At 38.9% G+C, this 22,844-nt stretch overlaps 1 protein-coding gene across 2 annotated transcripts in view; it reads right to left on the bottom strand.

Moving 5' to 3' along the window:
- The window catches only part of AFG2A (AFG2 AAA ATPase homolog A), a 153,740-nt gene that overhangs the window by 16,385 nt on the left and 114,511 nt on the right, over window positions 1-22,844 (bottom strand). For both annotated transcript variants that reach the window (XM_082236911.1, XM_082236912.1), the window contains exon 15: window positions 14,235-14,399. In XM_082236911.1, coding sequence (XP_082093037.1) covers window positions 14,235-14,399 — 165 coding nt within the window. The remainder of the gene's footprint in view (window positions 1-14,234; window positions 14,400-22,844) is intronic.

Genomic DNA, 22,844 nt, shown 5'->3' with positions numbered 1-22,844 from the left:
ATGTTGAAAAGCTCCCCACAACCACACCTAGGGAGGAACTACATATCTTGACAAAGTATGTTCCCAAACTTGTTTCCTGAGATAATGCAAATGGAGAAACATTTGTACAGAATAAGTGGTAGATGGGGAGCTTAACTTTATCCAAACACGCCAATTTCCCCCTACAAATGCCATCCAGAAGCCATTATCTCTGGTCTTGAAAACCAGGTGGGGAAATGGGCTTTTTTGAGGGAGTGGGAAGCTGAATGCTAAATTGGTGGGTACAGGAGACTTAAGAGCACACACATGCTGTCAATTTTCCCATTACAAGACAAACAAACCCAGAGTTAGCAACCCCAATCCTTGTCTTGAAATGTGCTGTTCTACCTCTGCTTTATTTACCTACTTTGTGTATGGTAGTCATACCATATGCCATAACATAGCTTTATGCAAACAGTGTATGCAAACTCCACTTTAAGTTGTTTGAACTTCATTGTTTATTTCCTTTTGCCCACTCTAACCCACCAAAACCAGACCATTAAAAAATTGTACATGGTTAATAATATTTCATAACTTTCATATTTTTATCAAACTAATGAAGAAATATATGACTGTGTGAGCCTATGCTGAAGTGGTACTGGTGCCCTCTGATTTTTAAGTGTTAAAGCTTTTAGAGGGATATACTATCTTAATTCTTAACAGTGATGTGTATTAAGGGTTCACTTGGAATGGGAGGATGTTATTTCCACTCACTTTATTCCATCATACAACTCTTTGGCGATCTATGGGAATTTCCCTTCCACTTTCCTGTCTAGGATGTATGCTCCTTTACTTCTTCCGTAAGAGGAATAATGTTTGGAGCAGCCCATTTTGCAACCAACCACTTTTGTTCCAAAACATAACCACCTGCAGTTCCTTGTTACTGGGTGTTTCATGACCCATGATTAAATTGGGATGATCTGCACAGGAATCTTGGGTGTATTCAGGGAGTGTGTTCCATTTTCACTTCTCATACATTTACATGACCCACCATGTCTGTGTTGCACTTTCCCTGATTTGCCCAATCACTACTACGTGCAAAACAGGATTCAACAAATATACCATTGTGAATACTAGGAATGCTTGCAGTAAGTACAAATCAACACCTGCCATTCTGGTTCAGAGATAAATGTATTTTTAAATGGCATTAGTAGTGCAAAGCATATTTTTGAAAGATTCCTATCAATTGCAATTTTGCAAGTCAATTCATCAGATCAAGCATACAACTAGTTTCTCTAAAACATTCCCTTTGCTATTTTGGAATGGCCCTTCTTGAAATCAATGGCACATGTAAGCACTATACCAAGCAGAAGTAGGGTGGAGAAATATAAACTGCAAGAACCAAATGTAAGTTGCATGAACCAAAAATATTTCTTATTCTTTCTTATGCTGTTGCAGCAACATAAACAAAATAGTTCCAGTACATTAGCCTGTCAGAAAACAACATGCTTCTTAAACCATATGGCTATTATGATGATGTTTGTAACATGTAGCCAAATCACACTATTTAACTTGAGCAATTGTCTACATTATACAGACTTCTGGCAACTAAAAATATTGCTCAGGTGTTTTTGAGTCAGTTTACACTATAAATAATTGATTACATAGGTATGGTTTATTTTAAAGCATTATTCCTCATCATTTCAGAATCGCATCATCAGGTAAGCACACAAAAAGCTGCCATATAATATACTCTTGGCAAAATAATGCTGCCATTCATACATTTCCGGCTCTTCTACAATCTCACATCTGAAGGTGTACATGGCCAGAATAAATATAAATGCTTCAGTTTTACTCATTCTACTGAAGTATTAAGAATTGAATTTAATGCACCTTAACCAGGTTATAGCTATGACCATGCAGTTAAACAGATTGAATGAAATATTGAAGAGTTAACAGCCACTTATTAAATACCCAAAATGGGGTTTATTTTTACTGACTTTCATTGATTTTACTGTTGTAGTTGCACTATATATGTGTAAGCTTCTCCTTAAAAAGGTTGCATAAAAATATTTTAAATAAATAATAGGCATATGTTTTTCTCTGTGTCCACACTTCTTTGGGTTCAAATTGTGAACCTGGGTACTTTTCTCTCACATTTAATGTCGTTATTCATACAGACAATGGGTGAGAAAAGCTCTAACATGATGAGAACAGCTGCCTGCTTTTGCAACAGGAGAGCCTTTTTCTCTCCTCCTCCTGGCACCCCCAAAATCTATCCTGGAAGCTTAGGGTCCCTTCTGTGCAAATTTATGGGGCATGCAGGGGGCTGGAAGCAGGAGAAGAGAAACCGGAAATCTCATTGTGCATGCAGATTTCCGTTGTGCAAGCAGTCACAATTGGATGTCGCCCAATGTTATTAAATTCTTTTCTGGTTTGTTTTCTTAACAAACAGTGAAGTTATATGGGCAGTCACCTGCTTTAGGAAGTGTGCTTTGTGAGCCCAATGTATGAACTCATTCTGTACTGTACCGCAGAACAGGAGGAGCAGCAGCAGCAAAACAAAGATGAATGACTGCTACCAAACATCAAACTCAGAATGCAAGCCTGTCTGTTATCACAGCTCTAATATTAGTGTGTATATTTGCTTCTGCTGCCAAATGTTATCAGTGTTGTCCTGACATGCAGGGAACAACCTGTTCTACACGGATAATAACTGGGTAGGAAATGGCTCCAGTTTATCTTTGTGACACTCGTAAGGTAATTTTATCCACCGTGGATATCATAAAGTAAAGGATGATCATTTGAAAACACTTGGGATACTTGGGTTTCTGACAAAACTAAAGCCCTATCTTCAATCAGAAATGAGCAGGAGGATGTGGTGGTAGATCTCAAAATGCCTTGGGTTATCAAAATATTTGAGGTATGAGACATGCACACCTGTTCTGTTTTGTATATAAGTCTCTCAGAGCTGAGGGCTCAGGAATAATATTGAAAAAGACAAAGTGGAGAAGATCTATGGCTTTCAAATTAACTCAGAATTGTCAGTCAATAGTCTGAACTTGATTTTTTTAAAAACCAATGCCCAAAACCACGCAAGTAATTGAGTTAAAACTGGGAAATCAATAAAAATAATTGGCAAAAAAGAAAGGAAGAAAAGGGGGCAGGACATAATGGACTGTAAAAGGTGGAGCGGGTATATACATGCTCCGCCGATGCGTGTGGAGGTCAGGAATGTAACCTGGTGCAAAATGGCCATTGTCTGTACCACATAATACTACTTCTTTTAATTACTGGTATTTATTTTATGGGATAAAATGAGTAAAGAAATTAAGGCAATTTTTTCAAGTGCATTACAATTAAGCATTACTGGCTCGAGAAAGGCTTCAGTGTGGAAGCCCTATTGAAATGAATGAAATCTGGCAGAGCTGCTCTTGGTGGATGTTGGCCAATATGCACAACCAGAATGCCTTCACAGTGGATGAATCAGCGATAAAAGCTGTGGTTCCACACACCTTCACCATTTCCTAACGCTAAATATCTTCATATCTTGACTTTAAAAGCTCTGCAGACATGTTACATTTGGCTACAGCCTCTGTACATGCAGGAACAGCCAAGTCCAGTCAGGAAGTTTCTTAACTTGAAACGCTCAATTAATTACTGCAATATATACAGCAGAGATTTATGGCTTATCAGGGAAGAAGTTCAAAACATAACATCTTTTGTGACAACCAGATCTTCATTTTTTTCAGAAAATAATTATATTCTAGAAAGAGTTTATCTGAATAAGGCAGATGACTGATTTAAAAGGCAGGCCTTAGAGCAGGGGTCTGCAACCCGCGGCTCCGGAGCCGCATGTGGCTCTTTTACACCTTTGCCGCGGCTCCTGGGCAGATACTAGCGAGGGGAGGAGGCGCATTGTGCACCCCGACACTCCCCACTGTGGCGGGTGCTGTACTGGCTGTGACGTCACATGGGGGCGGTGCGTGCGTTAGTCACGCACCGTCCCGACGTCACCTTCCCGCCCGCTGTCAGATCGCAGCTCTGGAGATATATTTGTTTTAAATGTCGCAATGGTTTTGCGGCTCCCAGTTTTTTTTTTCTTCGGAAACGGGTCCCAGTGGCTCTTTTTGTCTTAAAGGTTGCAGACCCCTGCCTTAGAGGATGAACAGATTATAAAAGGCAGTATAAAAAATGAAAGCCCACCCCTCTCTCAACCAACCATCCAAACTACCTGGCGTAGTTTATCACATATCAGAGGACCTCAGGGTAGTTTGCATAATTTTCCACATACTCATTTAATCCCCACAACGACCCTGTGAGTTAGGTTAGGCTGAGAGGCAGTGACTAGCCCAAGGCCACCCAGTGAGCTTAATGGCTAAGTGAGGATTTGAGACTTGGTCTCTCAAGTCCCAGTTCAGCACTCTATTACACTGCAATGGCTCTTATAATCTCATCCTTTAGAAGAGAGGTTAGTGCACTGCTGTTTCAGTGTGTGTATTTGACTGCACTTTACAGCTTGCCTGTCAACAGATAGTGCCAAAGCAAATTACAAAAAACGTCACAATTAAAACAGGTACAATTAACATTATAATAATAAAATAAAACCACAAAACAGCCCATAACTGTATGGCTTGATCACATGGCTTATTGTTTGATCTTGCTGAACTTTATTGCTTGAATAGCATGAAATGATCTGTTTATTTTAATGAAGAGCCATAAATAAATACCTATGTGGCTTTCAGCTGACAGTGTCAACACATCCGTGAAAGGTAGAAGCATGAGAGCCCAGAATATGTAGAAGTTACTATCTTATACAAATATACATGTTTCTTTATATGCAGCACTTGGCCCTTGTGACTGGGAATTTCATTCAAACTAATAATCCATGTTTTATTAAGCAAGCCAATACATATTTTTAGCTTTGACTATACAGTGAGGCTGAGACCCCCAAAGTCCCACTGATTTTATTATCCTTGTTTATTATTTGTACATTAGACTACCTCTAATGAGGAAGCCCAAGAGAACCGTTTGGTAATTTGGATGCAAAACAAAGCAACCTGAATCTGATAAAGGGTGTGTGTGTGTGTGTGTTGGGGGGGGGGGAGTAATGTAAGTTGCATAGAGCACATTACTAGAGCTTCCTTATAAGAATTTTTAAAATTAAGAATATGTCTTTTAGCCTATCACTAAAAAGCTTGGGATACCTTCTTTACAACTCCCAACAGAAGGTGCTTGACCAAGTGAATAACATACAAATAATGAAAATAAAAAAAATCCTTCCAGTAGCACCTTAAAGACCAACTAAGTTAGTTCTTGGTATGAGCTTTCGTGTGCATGCACACTTCTTCTGAAGAAGTGTGCATGCACACGAAAGCTCATACCAAGAACTAACTTAGTTGGTCTTTAAGGTGCTACTGGAAGGAATTTTTTTATTTTGACTATGGCAGACCAACACGACTACCTATCTATACAAATAATGGTGCCTGTAGTCTATAACACGGAATAGTCCAAGACCAAGCAGTTTCCCAGAAACAATACAAAGTCTTCATTTTTGTGTGGGCTTTTGGTTATTGGTTTTAAAGTCAATATAGCACATATGTATGCTCTTGCTTGCTATCAAGCATATACTCTGCAAAGCTTGTACTTCCAGCACTATAAAGAGCGGCACGTTTTTCTGATTATTTGGGTTACCTAATCTAGCATAACCATGACTTATAATCAGGTCCTTGTACCTAAAAAATCCCTGACAGAGACTAACTATTTAAGAATTTATAGCAGACCCTCTTCAAACTACAATACACACCCAGCACTTTGGGAGAGGGGATGGACAGACTGCTTAACTAGGCCAAACTGGTACCCAGGAACAATCTATTGTAGGACCAAATTAGAAGGCAAAATGACAGACTACTGTTGTCACTTACAATTTATAGCTGAAGCCACTCAAACATATCATCAATGATCTATCTATAGCACATCCTGAAAAATGATACTTCCCTTTCACAGGCCTTGAGTGGTAGCACCGTACTTGCTTACTGACAGCCCTCAATCTAAAACTGCTGCTCATCACCACCACCAACAGGTCACATAACAGAGATATGGACCCAGGGACTATAGGAAAGAGATGTCATATTTGTCTCCCTACTCTGGCATCAGGACCTTAGAATATGCTCCACAGCATCAGGCATTCATTCACCTATCATCTTCAGTGTAATATATGGATGATATTATTATTATTATTATTATTATTATTATTATTATTATTAACCTTTTCCCCATATGGGATTCAAGGTGGCTTACATATAAAAATAAGAACTGCTAAGAGCGTAGAAATAACAATCATTAAAAAACAAATAAACAATATGACACCAGAAATGACAGTAATCTAAAACTGATGGGGGGTACATTTCAATCTCTCCTGGCAATGTGTTAAGTGCCTTTAGAGTGGCAATCTTGGAACAAAGGAACTTCAAAGGGCAACTGCAATGTGAAATCAATTGAATTCATCAAGGGGGTCAGTGGGCTCATTTGTGGGCTCAACTGAGACAAAGGATTATTAGCACATTGTGTGTGTTAATTGCATTATCAATACCAGGATGTATTGTGCTATCAAATGTTTTGTGAATTACCACTGTTAAGAAGAGACAGTGATAATTACTCAATTTTCTCCATTTTATTTCCCTCAATTTTCTCCATTTTATTTCCCTCAATTTTCTCCATTTTATTTCCCCATTTACAGTTTTCTCTTATAAACACAAGCCATATAGATAGATATTGGTATTGAGATACTGTAATTCAGGATAATACTTCATGTATCTGATGAAATTGGACTGTAGTCTCCAAAAAGCTTTTGTTGTAATAAATGTTTCCAAAAAGCTCTTTGTAGTTTTCCCGACAGATATGTATCCTACAAAACGTTCAAGGAATGACGCTGTACAAACTTTTGTATGATGCTTGTGCCACTGCAGATGACTTTACAGTTTTTTCTATTGATTAAATTTCAGCAAGGTAGACTTTGTTAAATTCATTGCTTTTCAGTAGGTACAATGTACACTTTTCTCTCTTTTTGCTTTTGTCTTTTTAAAGTTTGAAAGTTTAGTACAGATATGTTTGTACTAAACATATGCAGTTAATTTAACTTTTCTTTCAATAATATTCCTTCTAGATCCTTTATCATACTTGTAGCTTTCTTCTGAATTCTTTTCAGTTTAAGAGCATGTTTTTAACAGAACTGGGGTGCCCACAACTAAATAGTACTCCAGATGGGATCACAGAATTGCCTAGCTGGATTTCCATTCTGTTTCTGAACTCTGTATTAAATATTTTATTGTTGTTGTTGTTGTTTAGTCGTGTCCGACTCTTCGTGACCCCATGGACCAGAGCACGCCAGGCACTTCTGTCTTCCACTGCCTCCCGCAGTCTGGTCAAACTCGTGCTGGTAGCTTCGAGAACACTGTCCAACCATCTCATTCTCTGTCGTCCCCTTCTCCTTGTGCCCTCCATCTTTCCCACCATCAGGGTCTTCTCTAGGGAGTCTTCTCTTCTCATGAGGTGGCCAAAGTATTGGAGCCTCAGCTTCAGGATCTGTCCTTCCTGTGAGCACTCAGGATTGATTTCCTTCAGAATGGATAGGTTTGATCTTCTTGCAGTCCATGGGACTCTCAAGAGCCTCCTCCAGCACCATAATTCAAAAGCATCAATATTCTTTTACCTTCCACATAAAAATAAATTCGGTTACAGCAAAACCATCTCAATTAGCACACTGCCTTCAAGAGAAAAAATGGATTTCTATTTAACATGTTTGTGTTCTGATTTGAATTGTTTTTACACATCAAATATAGCATGATTAGACACCGAAGCAGATCATTTTAACTCAAGTTTCTATAATGATAATCTGTAAAGACAGATTGTGGGAAAGACCCCTGGTGCTATCAAGCTGGGCTTGATGGAAGCAGCTAGATGGCTGACTAGGGTGTTAGTTCAGCATAAACATCCTATCTAAATTAGCCTTCAGATAGTTACATAACCTTCAGGTAGTTATATAACCTAATGCCAACAAGAGTAAGAATGCAAAGCTCAGGAGTAACAGGATGTCAAGGAAGTGGTAGAGTCCACATAAAATTGCTCATTTTAAAAAAGGGGAGGATCTTTTTCTAAAAACCTTGAATTTAATAATGAATAATGCATGATTAAAAACTTAATTTAAAATAGTGTAAAATAACTGATGGGAAAGACTTTTCAAAATGAAGCCCCAAGAACTACCATTCCCACCAGACCCATTTTTACACCTTGGCCATGCCCACTTTGACATGAGGACCCTGCAGAGTTGATCATGGGTTAATGTGGCTCTCAGTATGAAAAGGGTTAGGCACCCCACCTACCCCACAACATAAAAGTGCTGCATGCAGAATGCACCAGGCATTTCACTATTTGCTACAAGAATTAAGATTATGCTAGTAACTATATCTTGAAGAGAGTAAAACTGCTCCCAAAGAGCATGCAAAATTCTCAAGGCTGACCAGTGTAATTTGATTTGTATTTTTTAAAAAATGAACTTGATAAAATAAATATTAAATCTGCAACTTACTTAAAAACAATTAAAAAACCAGCCTGAAAAAACAAACAATAGCAACTTCCGAAAGAGACCATTTCCTTCTAGAATTAAATTCCCAACTGCTTATAAACAGCAACATGTTTTTCCTTTACTGGGAACCACTGCTAAGTCAGAGGACAATAAAGAAGCATGGCCCCAGGGAAGACTGGGACGGGAGGGAGGGGGAAAGGGAAGCACAGCTGGATGATAGATTGCTACTTTCCGACTTTCTTTTGTAGCCTCTACTAAGTGACAGCAGCCCCCGTGGTGCTGGCGACACACTTCCTTCTCCTACATTCTACACAGAAGAGTTTTTGACAACTTTATGTGAACAAATGGAGGATGGTGGGTAAGATGGAGGAGATATAAAATTAGTAAACATTAAGTGAAGACCTCTGAAAATCCACTAATGTGTATTTCCTCCTTTTCAGTATAGTATTCATACCGATTCCATATTCTTAAGCACATGTATATATGTGCACATGCATATATGTACCTGGTGGCTAAGCATATTCTCCAATAAGTTTCTTGACCAGGAGGGTAGGGCATCCAGTTTTTTTTAATAATACAGAGTTCAATCAAACAATCTTGTAGGGAAATCCCTCACCTTCTGGCCTGCTTCTGCTAACTCAGAATCTGGACCAGGATACAAGGATGTGGTCTCATTTTGCCAGTTGTGGGCCATTCTCCCTCCAGGGCAAAGAACTCAATTCAGTGTTTCTCTTGTCTTCAGGACTGGGGGCTATCCTCCTTCCTGGATAGCTGACTGCTGCCTCCTTCACCAATGTGCATATATCTGGAAGAGGCTCACAAAATTCCATTATTACTTGACGCTAGTGGTGAGGCGGTCAGGGGGCAGGAAAGAAAAGTGGCGAGGCAGTCTCAGTTCTCTGCTGGCATCACACATGCATTCTACAGATACACATCAAGCAAGTTTATCAGCTTCCTATCCATTTCTTTATAGTACAATGACATGTCAGAAATTTGAGCTGTTGAATGAAAGATACATTCAAAAGTGCACCAAGGCCCACAAATTTCTTAATGCTTCATGTGTGAGAGAGGCTGACATAATGGATTATAATAAGTATTGTTATACTACATTTTTCATGTGCTAACTGTGTATGAACAGTCAAGGCTGTGTTGCAAATGTAACCGAGAGTGAGACAGTCTGAGGCCAAGTATGTTTACTTAGAAAGTCAATGGGGCTTTCCCCTAAAAAGATTGTAAGCTACTCCTGAACCGGAATGGAAATATGATATAGGGATACTTCTTTGGATGTTTGGGGGTGGGGGTTGTAGTTCCCAAAATAAAAAAATCCCCAGTGCTCAGCAACAGGCATGTTTGCCTATGAATTTTGCAAACAGGTTGTATTTTTCTCCTTGATTTTTATGAAACAAACAATGAAATGTAGTAGAACTCTGTGCAGAGTCATTTCCACTGATAAAACTGTCTACATTTTCTTTACTGAATGTAAGAGGTGGTTTAAATCAGCAGCGTCCTTCCTCGTGACTTACATTTAATCAGATGTGCTTTAAGATTGAGATGAGAGTTGAGCTATGCTATACAGTACAATATGACTTTATGGCAACACAATGATGCTTTCCTGACATCAAATAAGCACATGGTATACAGCATGAGTGAAAGTTGACCAGCATTTTGTTGTGCATGCTGTGTGCCACCCTTGTGAGTTATTGCTTGGCAAGGAAGATAAAATTTACACCAAGTCCTCTAGGTATAAGTGATAGATTTATAGTTTCTACTCACATTTAATGTCTCTTTGGTAAGCATGGTTATATGATATGCCATATAACATGATGCCAGCCTTGGCTCTCACACTATAAACTGTCTGCCATAAAGTTAAGACTGTCTCACATCTTAATTTTCCATAAACGTATGTACCTCAAAGAGATGCACTATACTAGAAAGCAGGATGTTTCAGTTTATATTGTTCTCAGCAGAATGTTTCACACACATGTTCGACCTTTTCATGAGAGTTGTCTTTATAACTACTTCTGAATTTAAAAAGGAATTTGCTTCAGAATTGGAAGGAGGAGATGATAACTAGGCTCTGGTTTCCAGAAATGTTTAAATGCTAATTTCTTTCATAGAACTCTTATAATTTATTCTATATATTTCCTCCACAGTTCGAAGAGAAAAGATTTAGGACAAAGCAGATCAGTCGTCCTTTTAATTTGAAAAGAAAAATGATGTAATAAACTTCTTTTAAAAGTCAGATTTAGAATAAGGATCAGCATACGTGCTTATTAAAAGAAGGAATCAAGTCTCTATTCTGCCAAGACATGCTTCATCTAAACTCACCCTTTTATTGTAGATAATGTATGATAATTATAATTGTATTATCCTTTCCGGATAAGAGAGTTTCCGAATGACAGAATTAGCAACCTGACATCTGTCAGGATTCACATGATTTCATTTTTACTTGCAACAAACAGTTCTTTAGGGCTTCGTGTGCAATTTTAATTACAACACCAGAAAGCAAATTAAGAAAGCCTATGCTGAGCTTTATAGAATAAGCAGTGCCAGTTTTATTGAGACAAATTCTGTGCAATTTAAAGCTGGAAATTACTAAGATGAAGCGATCCCTATGAAACTTACACCACTTTCCCTAAAATATCCATTTTTTAAATACACTGAAAAATCACGAAACCCCTTAGAATGGCATGTGATGCAGTTGTGTATAAAAAAAAGAGGAAATCCAAGAATGCACAAAAATATTTGGTTACTCACGACTTCTGGACCCTGAACCTTGTGATTAAGCAAAGAACTACCCAACATAATACTGTATCATTAACACTACTTCTAACCTCATTTGCAAGAATCTTTAGAAATTCTGAAGGCTGAAAGTAAGCTTAAAACTTCTGTTCATTGGCATAAGAACTATTACTTCATTTCAATTGCTGTTTCTGTGGACTGATGAAAGGGCGAGGAATGTAAAAATTAAACACTGTAAGGTGATTTATGCTTTCTACCTTTTCATTAGCTCATCATCTTCTCTAACGCTTGTTCCTTCAGTGGAAAGAAAAGGGGAACATTTGTGCTCAATATCCTGCTGCAGACTTGTTACATCAAATGTTCAACTCAAAGTTGATCAGAATAGGAGAAAAAGGTTTCTCTCCCACATGAAACTAGAGATTACGGGTAGCAAGGAAACGAATAGCAAACATACTATGAGATACAGCTACTCCTCTGTTTGGAGGACTGAGGGTAGAATTGCCTGCCTCTGACTTCCATGGCAAGTTATTTCTTGTAAATAGGCTTTCTTGTCTAAGCTATGCAGCTATTACTTTTAAAAACTACTTTCAAAGCTAGTCAACGAGAAATCTAAACATGAGGCATAACTAAGATTTTCTTTTTCTGGGATAGATGGCAGTCTGCTTTGGATACTATGTTTCCTCACAATCTTTTCAGAAGAAAGCAACATAAGTACAATATTGGGCGAAGACTGTTTATTTGGGATGTCAGTTACATTGGTATTTTTGAAAAAACTGTTAAGCAAACAAATTAATTTTCAGCAAGTTCATGCTACTTGAATACATCATTCTAAAAAAACAACACCACAATCACCTCTTTACTAATTCCATAATATTTGATGATTCTGAAAAACTGCTTTCACTGAGCAAAATTTGGTAACCATTTCAGATAAATATTGACTGATTCTCACTGTATACTCTCTTACTTACATGGATGTATCTGTGGAAGAATGGGAGGGGTTGCTGTTTATGACATATATGAAAAATGAAAAACAGTAAGGTGCATTAATAATAGTTCAGCACTACATGAATAGTAAAGTATTTGCACTGCTTAGAACCCCAGTGGGTTGCAATAATTCTGCTTTTTGCTATAAGTGGTTGCCATAAATCAAGTATCATGAAGTTATCAACTAAAGTGATTCCTTTTTGCTGTAAAATGTAAAATGGTAAGGCAGGGAACTAGAGGTATAATGAGATAAAGCTTGTTAATGAAACTAGGCAATTGTCTGAAAAGCTCCTCTAAAAGGCTCTAAGAAATGGCTTTTGTGGTTTTCATATACTGTAAACATACACACACATATAAATATTGTGTTATATATAAATCTAGTGAGACAATTCCTGGGTGTTAGTCGCAGATCTATTGGCCTCTGTCACCAACTCTGAACAACAAATGCTAGGTCAATCAGTACATATATACCATATGCACACACATTAAATGTGGATCTACCCACTCACTGTGATCACCAGATAAAGCCCTCTTGGTTGTGCCTTGTCCTGCAAATATTCATATTATGACCACCTGATGACAGGATTTCTTTGTGGTGGCCCCCTTATGGAATGTTCTCTCCTGGCAGGTGCCAATAGTACAGATATTATATTCACTATTAAAAAATCTTATCTGTTCACTCTGTCCTTCCTGAATCTTTTATATGTTATAGTCATTTTTATTGTTCCTTAGACAAGGCAGATGTAAATCTTTATACTCTAATGATGTTTAATGTGTTTTAGTGGATTATATTATTTTCTATATTATCTTGGTGACACCTGGTTTAAAGATGGATTTTGCATGATTTAAATAAAGAAATATGAAATCAGTCTAACGAGTAGGGATTTAATAATGGTAACTCATCTGTTACTGCTGCATTGGTCATCTTTTCATTTTGTACATCATTGTAATCCAACAGACAGCTGTTCTCTCAGAGCACATCTACATATGACTGTCTCACGTTCTCAATTCAGTGGACAACCAGAATTATACAAAGCAGCTCTTGATAATACACATAGCACAAGTAGGGTGCCACAGGGTTCTGTCCTGGGCCTGTTGCTGTTCAACGTCTTTATAAATGACTTGGATGAAGGAATTGAGGGGATGCTCATCAAATTTGCAGATGACACCAAACTGGGAGGGGTAGCTAAGTGTTTTCTTGATTGGGTCAAAATTATTATCCACTTGCACGGCAGAAATTAACACCAAACTCATGTGGAAATCATCATTTGCTATGGTCCTTGATCTTTCAGCGCAAATCACAACATACACACATTATTTATGTAATCTGCACACAGGTATCACAGTGCTACACAGAAATGCTTTCACTATAGCTTTTGGTTCTTGTTTTTTAAATGTGTGACGAATTTCTACAGGCATACCTAGGGTCCCTTGTATCATTGGCAAGGAGCTGTATCGGCACCGTCACCCCGGAAAAAAAATCACTTTATTGGAATAGCCACCTTAGAAATTACTATTTTATGTGATCCAGCTACTCAAAGTGTTTGCAATGCAGACAAGGTGAAGAGGAAGGGCAAAAGAATTTGCATGTCTTTGTGCCACAGTGCATGGAGGTCGGGAAGCTTCTCCCGCATTTGATCTCGCCCTGACAGCGGTGGCACAATACCACACACATACTGTATACATCATACATGCCATAGTCTGATAGGTGATTTTTGCATGCCATCCCCCCACAGCCAGTTCCACCAACTGCTAGGTATGCTTCTGATATAGATTAGAAAGACGGATCTGACCAGCTGACTGCACGGCCTTGACAGCAATTTGTTCCTCAGTATGTAAAATGCCATTTCACTTATGATGTTATGAGGAGGAACACAAACAAGATGGTAAAACACAATTACAGGAAATCAAACAGATAGTAATAATTATTAGGATTTCACATTTTCATATGGCACTGCATTCTTACCTCTGCTCCTGAATACTTCTGTGTTTGGTGGACAAGCTCATCCATGTGGACCTCCTCAGACACAGGCATGGCAGAAAACTGGATTTTAAATATTTCTTTACGAGTAGCTGCATCAGGAAGAGGCACGTATATGATTCTGTCAATTCGACCAGGTCGCATCAAAGCCTAAAGTGATTAAAAAATAATAATTTATTGGATCAGAAGGAAGCTGACAAAGAAAATGACTTACATAACTATTTTCCTCTGATTAATTGTTACAGCAGCTTTTTGACATAGGAATTAACATTGCAAAAGTTACATAAGATATAATGCGCAAGTGGCCACTGAGTTTCCGAAATGCATAACAGGAAGCTGATTTGCACAGCGGCTTTCTAGTACATATACTGAGAGCAAAACAGACACCTATAATTTGCATTCATCTTTATGTGTCTTTTCTAATATTTGCATCAGGTAAGTAACAGGAGGAAGTAATAATTGTAACACCTACCACAGGGTTCCTGCTAAAAAATGCAGCCCATGCCACTTTCTCCATAACATATAGGCCCAATTATTTCTTTGATTGTTAAAATTATCTGAGCCAGTTTTCAGAGGTAAAGAAAAATGTAAACAAACATGAATTTAATTGCATACAGTATAAAACAATAAAGAATAAAATAGTACCATAAGAGGCAGTCGAAATACCAAAGAGACGACCTACTGATCAACTTTAAAACTTGCCTCGGTAAAGAAATGAGTTTTGGCATGGTGTCACCACAAGGTGCATGTCACCGACCCTACTTAACACTGCAGACTGCTGCTAGCTGGAAAGTGCACAAAGCATGATGGATGTTTTCCCACTCCCGTGCAGTGACTTCTTATGAACACCAATCCTCATTGAAGGAAGGCCCAGTACTAATGAACTCCCAGTGACACAAGAGTTGCTGCGACACTGTTCCTTCCTTGGAAACCCCAGACAGGTGATGCTCAAACAAGGAGGAATTGCAGCACCATCATATCCAGCATGCTTGTGTTCACAGGATACAACCATGTTGCAGTAGCTCTCTTGTTGCTGCAATAAAATGAATAGGGAGCCTTAGGCCATATATTTAAAGTATTCTTATGCCACTCTTAAAACAGTCATGGCTCCCCATGCTGAAAGCTGATAGGAGATCCCTCCCAAAACTGCTATTCCATGCACCATTAACCAACTACAGCTCCCAGGTATTTTTTGGGGTGAAGCCAAGACTCTTGTAAGAGTAGTACAAGTGTGGTTTAAAGGTATGGTTTGAATATTACCTTAGTTGTCAAAAGAATTGCAGCTTATGGGCCATCATGTATTGGACAATGCACATCAGACAATACACACAATACACACAATACACATGATATCCTTTAACTATGTTTAACCTTGTGGAACTGATCCCATGGTGATGGCACAATTGTGGGTGGGTAGAATTTCAGTTGTCTGAATCCTTCCTTATTAAACTTTATAAATAATATGAAAAAATACATGTTGATTTGCTGATAAATATTGCCATCTTGTTAAAAAACAAACAAACAACCCCACATCCACAACAGCTTGCATGCAAATTCAGAATTTTAAACACATTTTCAGCTGGATGTGTTTAAGGCACAGCACGTAACCCAAGTTGTTTTTTATGTTATAGTTTTCCCTTGGGCAGTGTAGTTTGAGTTCCAGTTGACTAGAGATATTGCACGGTTGTCCTGGGCTCTCAGCCAATAAGACTTTTCCCAGCCTGATCATGTCAGTGAAAGTCACGCTGAAAAATAGTAGGAAGAAGCTTTCCTTCCTGCACAGCATTGATCAAGTTAACACCCTTCCTAGTTTCTTTAAAAAGACTTTTGTGAGTACTCTGGGGTGGAAAAAATGTATTGTGCATGCTAAGAGATGTCCTGTTATTTTTAAAACAAAAGCGCACATATTCTCAGCTAAGGAAACTATACAGCAAGTTCAGTGCAGCCGCCCAAAGGATCATCAGAGTGTTTCCTTAAAGTCTCAACAAGCTAGGAGATATAACTGCCAGCTCATTGTTCAGTCAAGTCACATTTATATCAGGATGCTGCCTTGGAATTTTTAACATTTTGGCACGCATCCAGTATCCCTTTAGGTGCACGCAGTAGGCATGCACGCTTTTTAAAAAACATCAGCAGCAATTCAACATGGCTTATGGCAAAGGCTATTACACTCTCCTGCTTCATTCTCTTAAGATTTCTGAATATAATTGTGGGGCGGGGGCAGGTTTGTGTGCACGCATTTTGTTTTGCATAGCATCTAAACTTGAAGGTGTTAAGTTGTGGGTGAACATATCAGACAACACAGCAATTCTTCAAACAGCTCTTGTTTATTCACAGGCCAGAACTGAACTGAACTGAAGGGTTCAGCCAGCCTGCTTATATAGAGCTCCACTAGAACACAACAGTAACCACTTTCTGTAACTATCCAATCACTGAACGTCACTTTCAATCCCTTATTTGCATATATGGACCTGAGTGAAAACTATCTACAGTATCCCCCTGCTGGCCCAGGGTGAGAACTTCAGTACATAACAGAAGGATTGGGGGGAGGGTCACTGAATAGCTTTTATTTTCCTTTTCAGGGGGAAAATTGTTGTCTTTCACCCTCCTCCTTTCCCAGATACTTATAAAAGGATATGGACGGAAGCAGCAGTGCCCGCTGAGTAGAAATCAGGGTGAGCCACAGTAGGTGGAGCCTGATTTAATGAGAGGCAGAGCAAACTAATTCTAGTCTTCTCCCCAAGACTTGTTGAGGTTGGTGAGGCAGTGCCCCCCCCCCAATGGATCAGCCTCTATTGGAAGGGATGGAGCATTCCAATTCCAAATCCAGTACAGTACAGATACTAACTGGAATAAAAAGAAAATCCACTTTGAAGGCTTGTTGAAGGAGTAAAGTCAATAGGCGCTGAAAAGACAAGGGAGATAAATGGCACCCGCCTTAAATCTAATGGGAGGGAGTTCCAAAGACACTGCCACACCCTGATGCTGACATAGTGCAGAACAGACCTCTTGATAGGATGGTATCTCCAGGATTCCCTCTCCTTTAGAAGGCAGCGATCAATTGGGTATATAAGGGATGAGATGATCTTTCAAGTATCTTTTATATTGAGGAGTACAAAATATTTATAAGAAAACATATTTTGGGCCTCCCAACTATGTTCCAGGTTTAGAAGCTGGTTTATTTGCTTCCAGAGAACCCAATGGGAATAGCTGAGAACTGAGTCGGCTCCTATTTTCTTGATCCCATTTTTTCATCTGTTTAATTGCTCTGTCTCCTTTCTTAGTAAGAGCCTAACAACACACCATGTTGGGGTTCCACAGTTAATATATTAAACGCAATTTTGATATGCTAATTAACAAGTGCTAATTTTGACAAGACGTGATTGGCGTGAGAGAGAGCTTTTTGCTCCCATCATGATTACTTTACTTCAGTCCCCCGCTTAGCTGCTATTAGGCACAGAGGGGAAGATGCAAGAGCTGTAGCTCAGTTGTAGCACATCTGCCCTGCATGCAGAAGGTTTCAAGTTCAATTCCCAGCATGTCTAGGTGGAGTTGAGAGCATCCCCTTTCTGAGACTCTGGAGAAGCTGCTGCCAGTCATTGTGGGTAAGTATGAGCTCGATCTACCAATGCTCTGACTCTGTATAAGGCAGCTTCCTGTGTTTCTAACCCAGGTATGTCTTTCACTTCACAGCTGATGGCAGCTCCAGAATGTGTATGTATGTGTGTGATTCACAATCTCTCTCTCTCTCTCTCTCTCTCTCTCTCTCTGTGTGTGTGTGTGTGTGTGTGAGTGAGTGATTCATATCAGGGCTATGGCATGGGAAGAACTGCCCTTTCCTCATCATATACCCCTGGGGTGGCTTTCACGTTGCAACTCCCAAACAAGTAGTTTGTATGATGAGAATGTTAGGAGATTATGACCAATAGAGTGTGTTGGGAACTGACTATTTTAGACAGAGACAGGAATAGAATTATTTTAAAGAATCAGGCTGTACAACATTTCTGTCATGTCAGCCTTGCTCAAGACCTGAAGCATTGTGCAAACTGACAAGAAAAGACTTGATGTGTTTGACAGCAGGTGTTCGGGAAGAATCTGCAGTATCAAGTGGCAGCGCTTTTGTAAGGCACAGTAAACAAAGCAGAAACATTTTACATGGCTATTACCCAAAAGCATTAATAAAAGATTGGCCGGGGGGGGGGGAGAGAGAAACAGGTGGCTTGATGTTCCTAGCAAGATTTGACAACTCAGAAGGAGTGGATATTTATCTGAAATGAGTCCAAGGAAGGGCAGATTGATGAGATCAATGTAAACAAGTAAACACTATGGTGGATTTATGTGCATCCAATAGTTAAATGTGATTTGTTAATATTATTGCAAAGCGAGTTATTACAGTGGACCAGAAGAGTAAGGGTCACAAATCATGCACTTAGGAAAGGTCTCCAAGAGCTGGGTTTAAAGAAATAAACAGAGTTGGGGAAGAGACAAGAGAGCTACTTAAAACCCTAATGAAATTTGGCTGCAATCCTATGCACAGCTACCTAGGAGTAAGCCCTGCTGAAAACAGGGCTTATAGATATGTCTAGGATTGTGATGTTATGTTAATGGTGTGCTACTGCTGCTTCTCCTCTCCTGTAGCGTTATTTTGAAGGAGGAATGGTGAAGCACCTCTAACATCAAATAATGGATGAGTGAGGACTTATTATTTACTGATCTGGTATTAAGCAACAGCATGCACAGGCTCCTGAAGCACAGCAGACGAGCAACAACAAAAACAGTCATGGGGAAGGATGAGAGCAAGAAAGAAGGTACAAATATCAAGGCACATATTAGACAGATGACTTCTTTTGCCCTTTCAGTGCCTGTTGAAGACATTCCTCTTTCAAAGAGCTGTTCCAAGTAGAGATTTTTGAAATACTATTCAGTATCTATACTGGATTTGAACTGATTATATATGTGTATGTTGTTGTTGTTTTAAATTGTGTGTTTGTGTGCGTAATTGTTTCAATTGTCTTTACAGACGCAAATGTTTTAACATTTTTTTAAAAAATGCAGTCATTCTATGTATTGTAAATGTGTATTATAAATTGCTTTGGGACAGCTCATGGGAAGAAATTCATAAATCAAATAAATAATAACATTCAAACAGAGGTGGTGGTGATGTCACTGAATCAACATGGCAAACTGGGAGCTTTCCTCCCAGCTCTGCAAAAAACCTTTTGAAATGGACTGAAAATGATGACGAAAGCTGCCACAAGATTTAATACTGATTTGTTATAACCCAGAGCACTCAAGGTGCAAAGAAAATAGATATTATCAACTGCTCAATCATTAATTTAGTGCACAAGGCCTGGCAGCCCAAAGTGACTCTAACAACCTGATAATGGCACCAAAAACTCCCTAGGTTGTGGAAAGAAGATCTGGTGCTTTTCAAATGTATTTTTGAACAATTTAAGAAGGAAATGTCTGCTGACGCTCAATCCATTAAAAGAAAAGGTAGAAAGCATGAAGGATTTCATTATAAAGATAGCAAAAACCGCAAACAACATTCAAACAGCATGTTAATGTTTCCTTTTTGAGTCAGCTTAGGGTAGCCACCCCAACCTTAAGCCCCAGATGTTGTTTGACTACAACTGAAATCACCCTTTGAAGAGTCAATTTAACTAGAATAGGGCAGTTTTAATCATTTTAAGATAATACCAAGTGTGGAATCAAAATGTGGTTTTAAAATCCCAGCTATAAACATATGACTAACTCATGTAAGTTTAATTTATACATTTCTGTGAGTATTTTTTGATTATTTTGTAGAACTTCTTTATCTAGTTTTGATATTTTGTTTTCAAATCCTCTATTCTTTATATCTTTCTCGAAAGTCGCTTTAAGTTGAAAATATCCCAACCAATTTATTCCCATCTTTTTAAATTCTTCATATTATTTTAATTTGGGATTTTCATTCACTTCTTCCACCAACTCTTTATAAGTTGGCCACAAATGTTTTGCATTGTTTTAAAGTGTGAGGTTGCCTCTAGTGGGGAGATCCACCACAGAGTTTTTTCTATAATTTTCTCCTTTGTTCTCTCCCATACTTCAAAAAAGGCCTTTCTTAGTAAGTGGTTCGTAAATCTTTCGTGTACTTGTATTTCCCCATAAATTAAATAGCCATGCCATCCATAAATTTCATCCCAGCCTTCCAGTTCCAAAACCTCCGTATTTTTAAGTAACATCCACTCTTTCAACCAGCTCCAACATGCAGCTTCATAATATCTTCTTAAACCAGGAACTGACATTTTATTATTTTTTATATTTTGCTGGAAGCTGCCCAGAGTGACTGGGGAAACCCAGCCAGATGGGTGGAGTATAAACAAAATAATAATAATAATAATAATAATAATAATAATAATAATAATAATACTGTAATAATAATTCCACTAGTGCAACACCCATCCTTTGCCCCATTCATAGCACAGCACAACAGTAAAATAAAATAGACACATTGGATCAGCAGAAGTGTTGAATACTGTTGTGCACTGGTATACTGGTATCCACGTGTGCTATTGCCTGCTCAATACCAATAGCCTGTACAACAATCTCTCCTTCTTGCATTAACATAGTTACATTGGACCTCACCCTGAGTACAGGTAACTCACAACTTACATGCATTTAACTTGTGCACGTTCAGCTTTATGTGCTTGGCATAAACAATTAAATAAATGGGTGTAGAAAGGGGATGGGTATCTGGGGGAAAACCACATTGGCACCCACCCACCATTGAATCCAATATGTTTTGACTATTCGTGATTTTGGCTTTCGACGCAATCCCCAGAATGTAACCCCTGAATAAGCTGAGAGTCGCCTGTATAGTAATGATGCAATCCTTTACCCATTTATCTGTGAGCGGGTGGTGCTGTGGGTTAAACCACGGAGCCTAGGACTTGCCGATCAGAAGGTCGGTGGTTTGAATCCCTGCGACGGGGTGAGCTCCCATTGCTTGGTCCATGCTCCTGCCAACCTAGCAGTTCGAAAGCACGTCAAAGTGCAAGTAGATAAATAGGTACCGCTACGGTGGGAAGGTAAACGGCGTTTTCATGTGCTGCTCTGGTTTGCCAGAAGCGGCTTAGTCATGCTGGCCACTTGGCCCAGAAGCTGTATGTCGGCTCCCTTGGACAATAAAGTGAGATGAGCGCCGCAACCCCAGAGTCGGCCACGACTGGACCTAATGGTCAGGGGTCCCTTTACCTTTAACTCCATTAAACTCCATTAGATTTACTTCTGAGAACATCTAAACAGGATTTCACTGTAAATTTCACTTCCCAGCCCTTGACTGCAGTTGTTGGCCAGATAACGAATCTATCCCTGACTTCTAGTAGAATTATTTTCAGTAAAGTTAAAATTAGCTGAAAGGGGGCCAGGGGAGGACTCGATTAACAGGTAATACCCTTTAAAAAGTTGTACATTTACATATGAGAGTCTTCTGGCCTCCCAGCAAAGAACCGCTAAGCCTCAGGAATGCTTTTTTTTTTTTAAAAAAGCAACTTTTGAGGTGGGGGTTTAAAAGAACCCCTTTAAGAAAAGATAACAATTATATGTAATGAAACCTGGAACCAGACTCTTCTGGCAATTAATCACCCAGGAGCCGTTGCAATCCTGCAGGCTGTTTCTGACAGATTCCGAGTTCTTTACAGGAATCACCAGGGATAAGATGTGCCTGGGCTGGCTTCTGACAGCGACTGCTCATATATAAAGTGCTCAAATTTTAATAATAGGGGGAAAGATACACAGACACGCAATATGCATAAGTGTGTGTGCATGATCATGCACTAAAATTGTTATCCAAACTCCAGAACAACTGTTTAACTCATATTGGGCAAGATTTAATTTTTTTAAAAGAAATCTTTTCTTAGCAAAATACAGCTCTCCATCACTTAACAAAGATACTTCCTGTTTTCAAGCAGTTTGGAAGGCATGACTTCCAACCCAAATACTTAGTTTGGCAAGCTCTTACTGTGTTGATAGATGCTTTTATAACCACTTCATTCCACCTGAAGTTTCAGTACAAAAGCAGAGTCCTTCCACACACCCACTTTCTCCTTCTTGGGGTGGGGCAAGGGGGGAGAAGGAAATTGAAGGAATGTTATCACAGCAGTGCAATAATAGAGGTTACCTTAACACCAGCAATATGTGGACATGTGCCTTCACAAAATGACACATTTGAAGGAGAAAAATGAAATTATTTGCAGGTAAAGAATGAACAGCGGATCCTAGAGCAAATACAAGTATTCAAAGGAGGACTTGTGTGCAGCCAATGACTTTAGGCTTGTAAATTAAGATGAGTTCACTGCATACAAACCAGTCTCCTGCTCAAACACTGCTAGAACACAGGACTGTCTCCTCACAGAAGCAGAAAACGTCTTTAATTAACACTTCTCTTTTCACAAATCCTTTTCTAATAAACACAGACACAATCAGAAACCATCACCCTTCTTTCACTGATCATCTGCATCTCTCTGTTTTGCCCAATCTGAAATCAATGGGTTTGTGCCAGTAAATGAAGATGAGAATCAAAATGTGGTTTTAAAATCCCAGCTATAAACATAT

This window comes from Podarcis vaucheri (assembly GCF_965113315.1).
Source record: "Podarcis vaucheri genome assembly, chromosome: 9".
Taxonomy (NCBI): domain Eukaryota; kingdom Metazoa; phylum Chordata; class Lepidosauria; order Squamata; family Lacertidae; genus Podarcis; species Podarcis vaucheri.
Note: the sequence above shows the minus strand (reverse complement) of the source record. Positions and strands in the feature narration are given on the sequence as shown.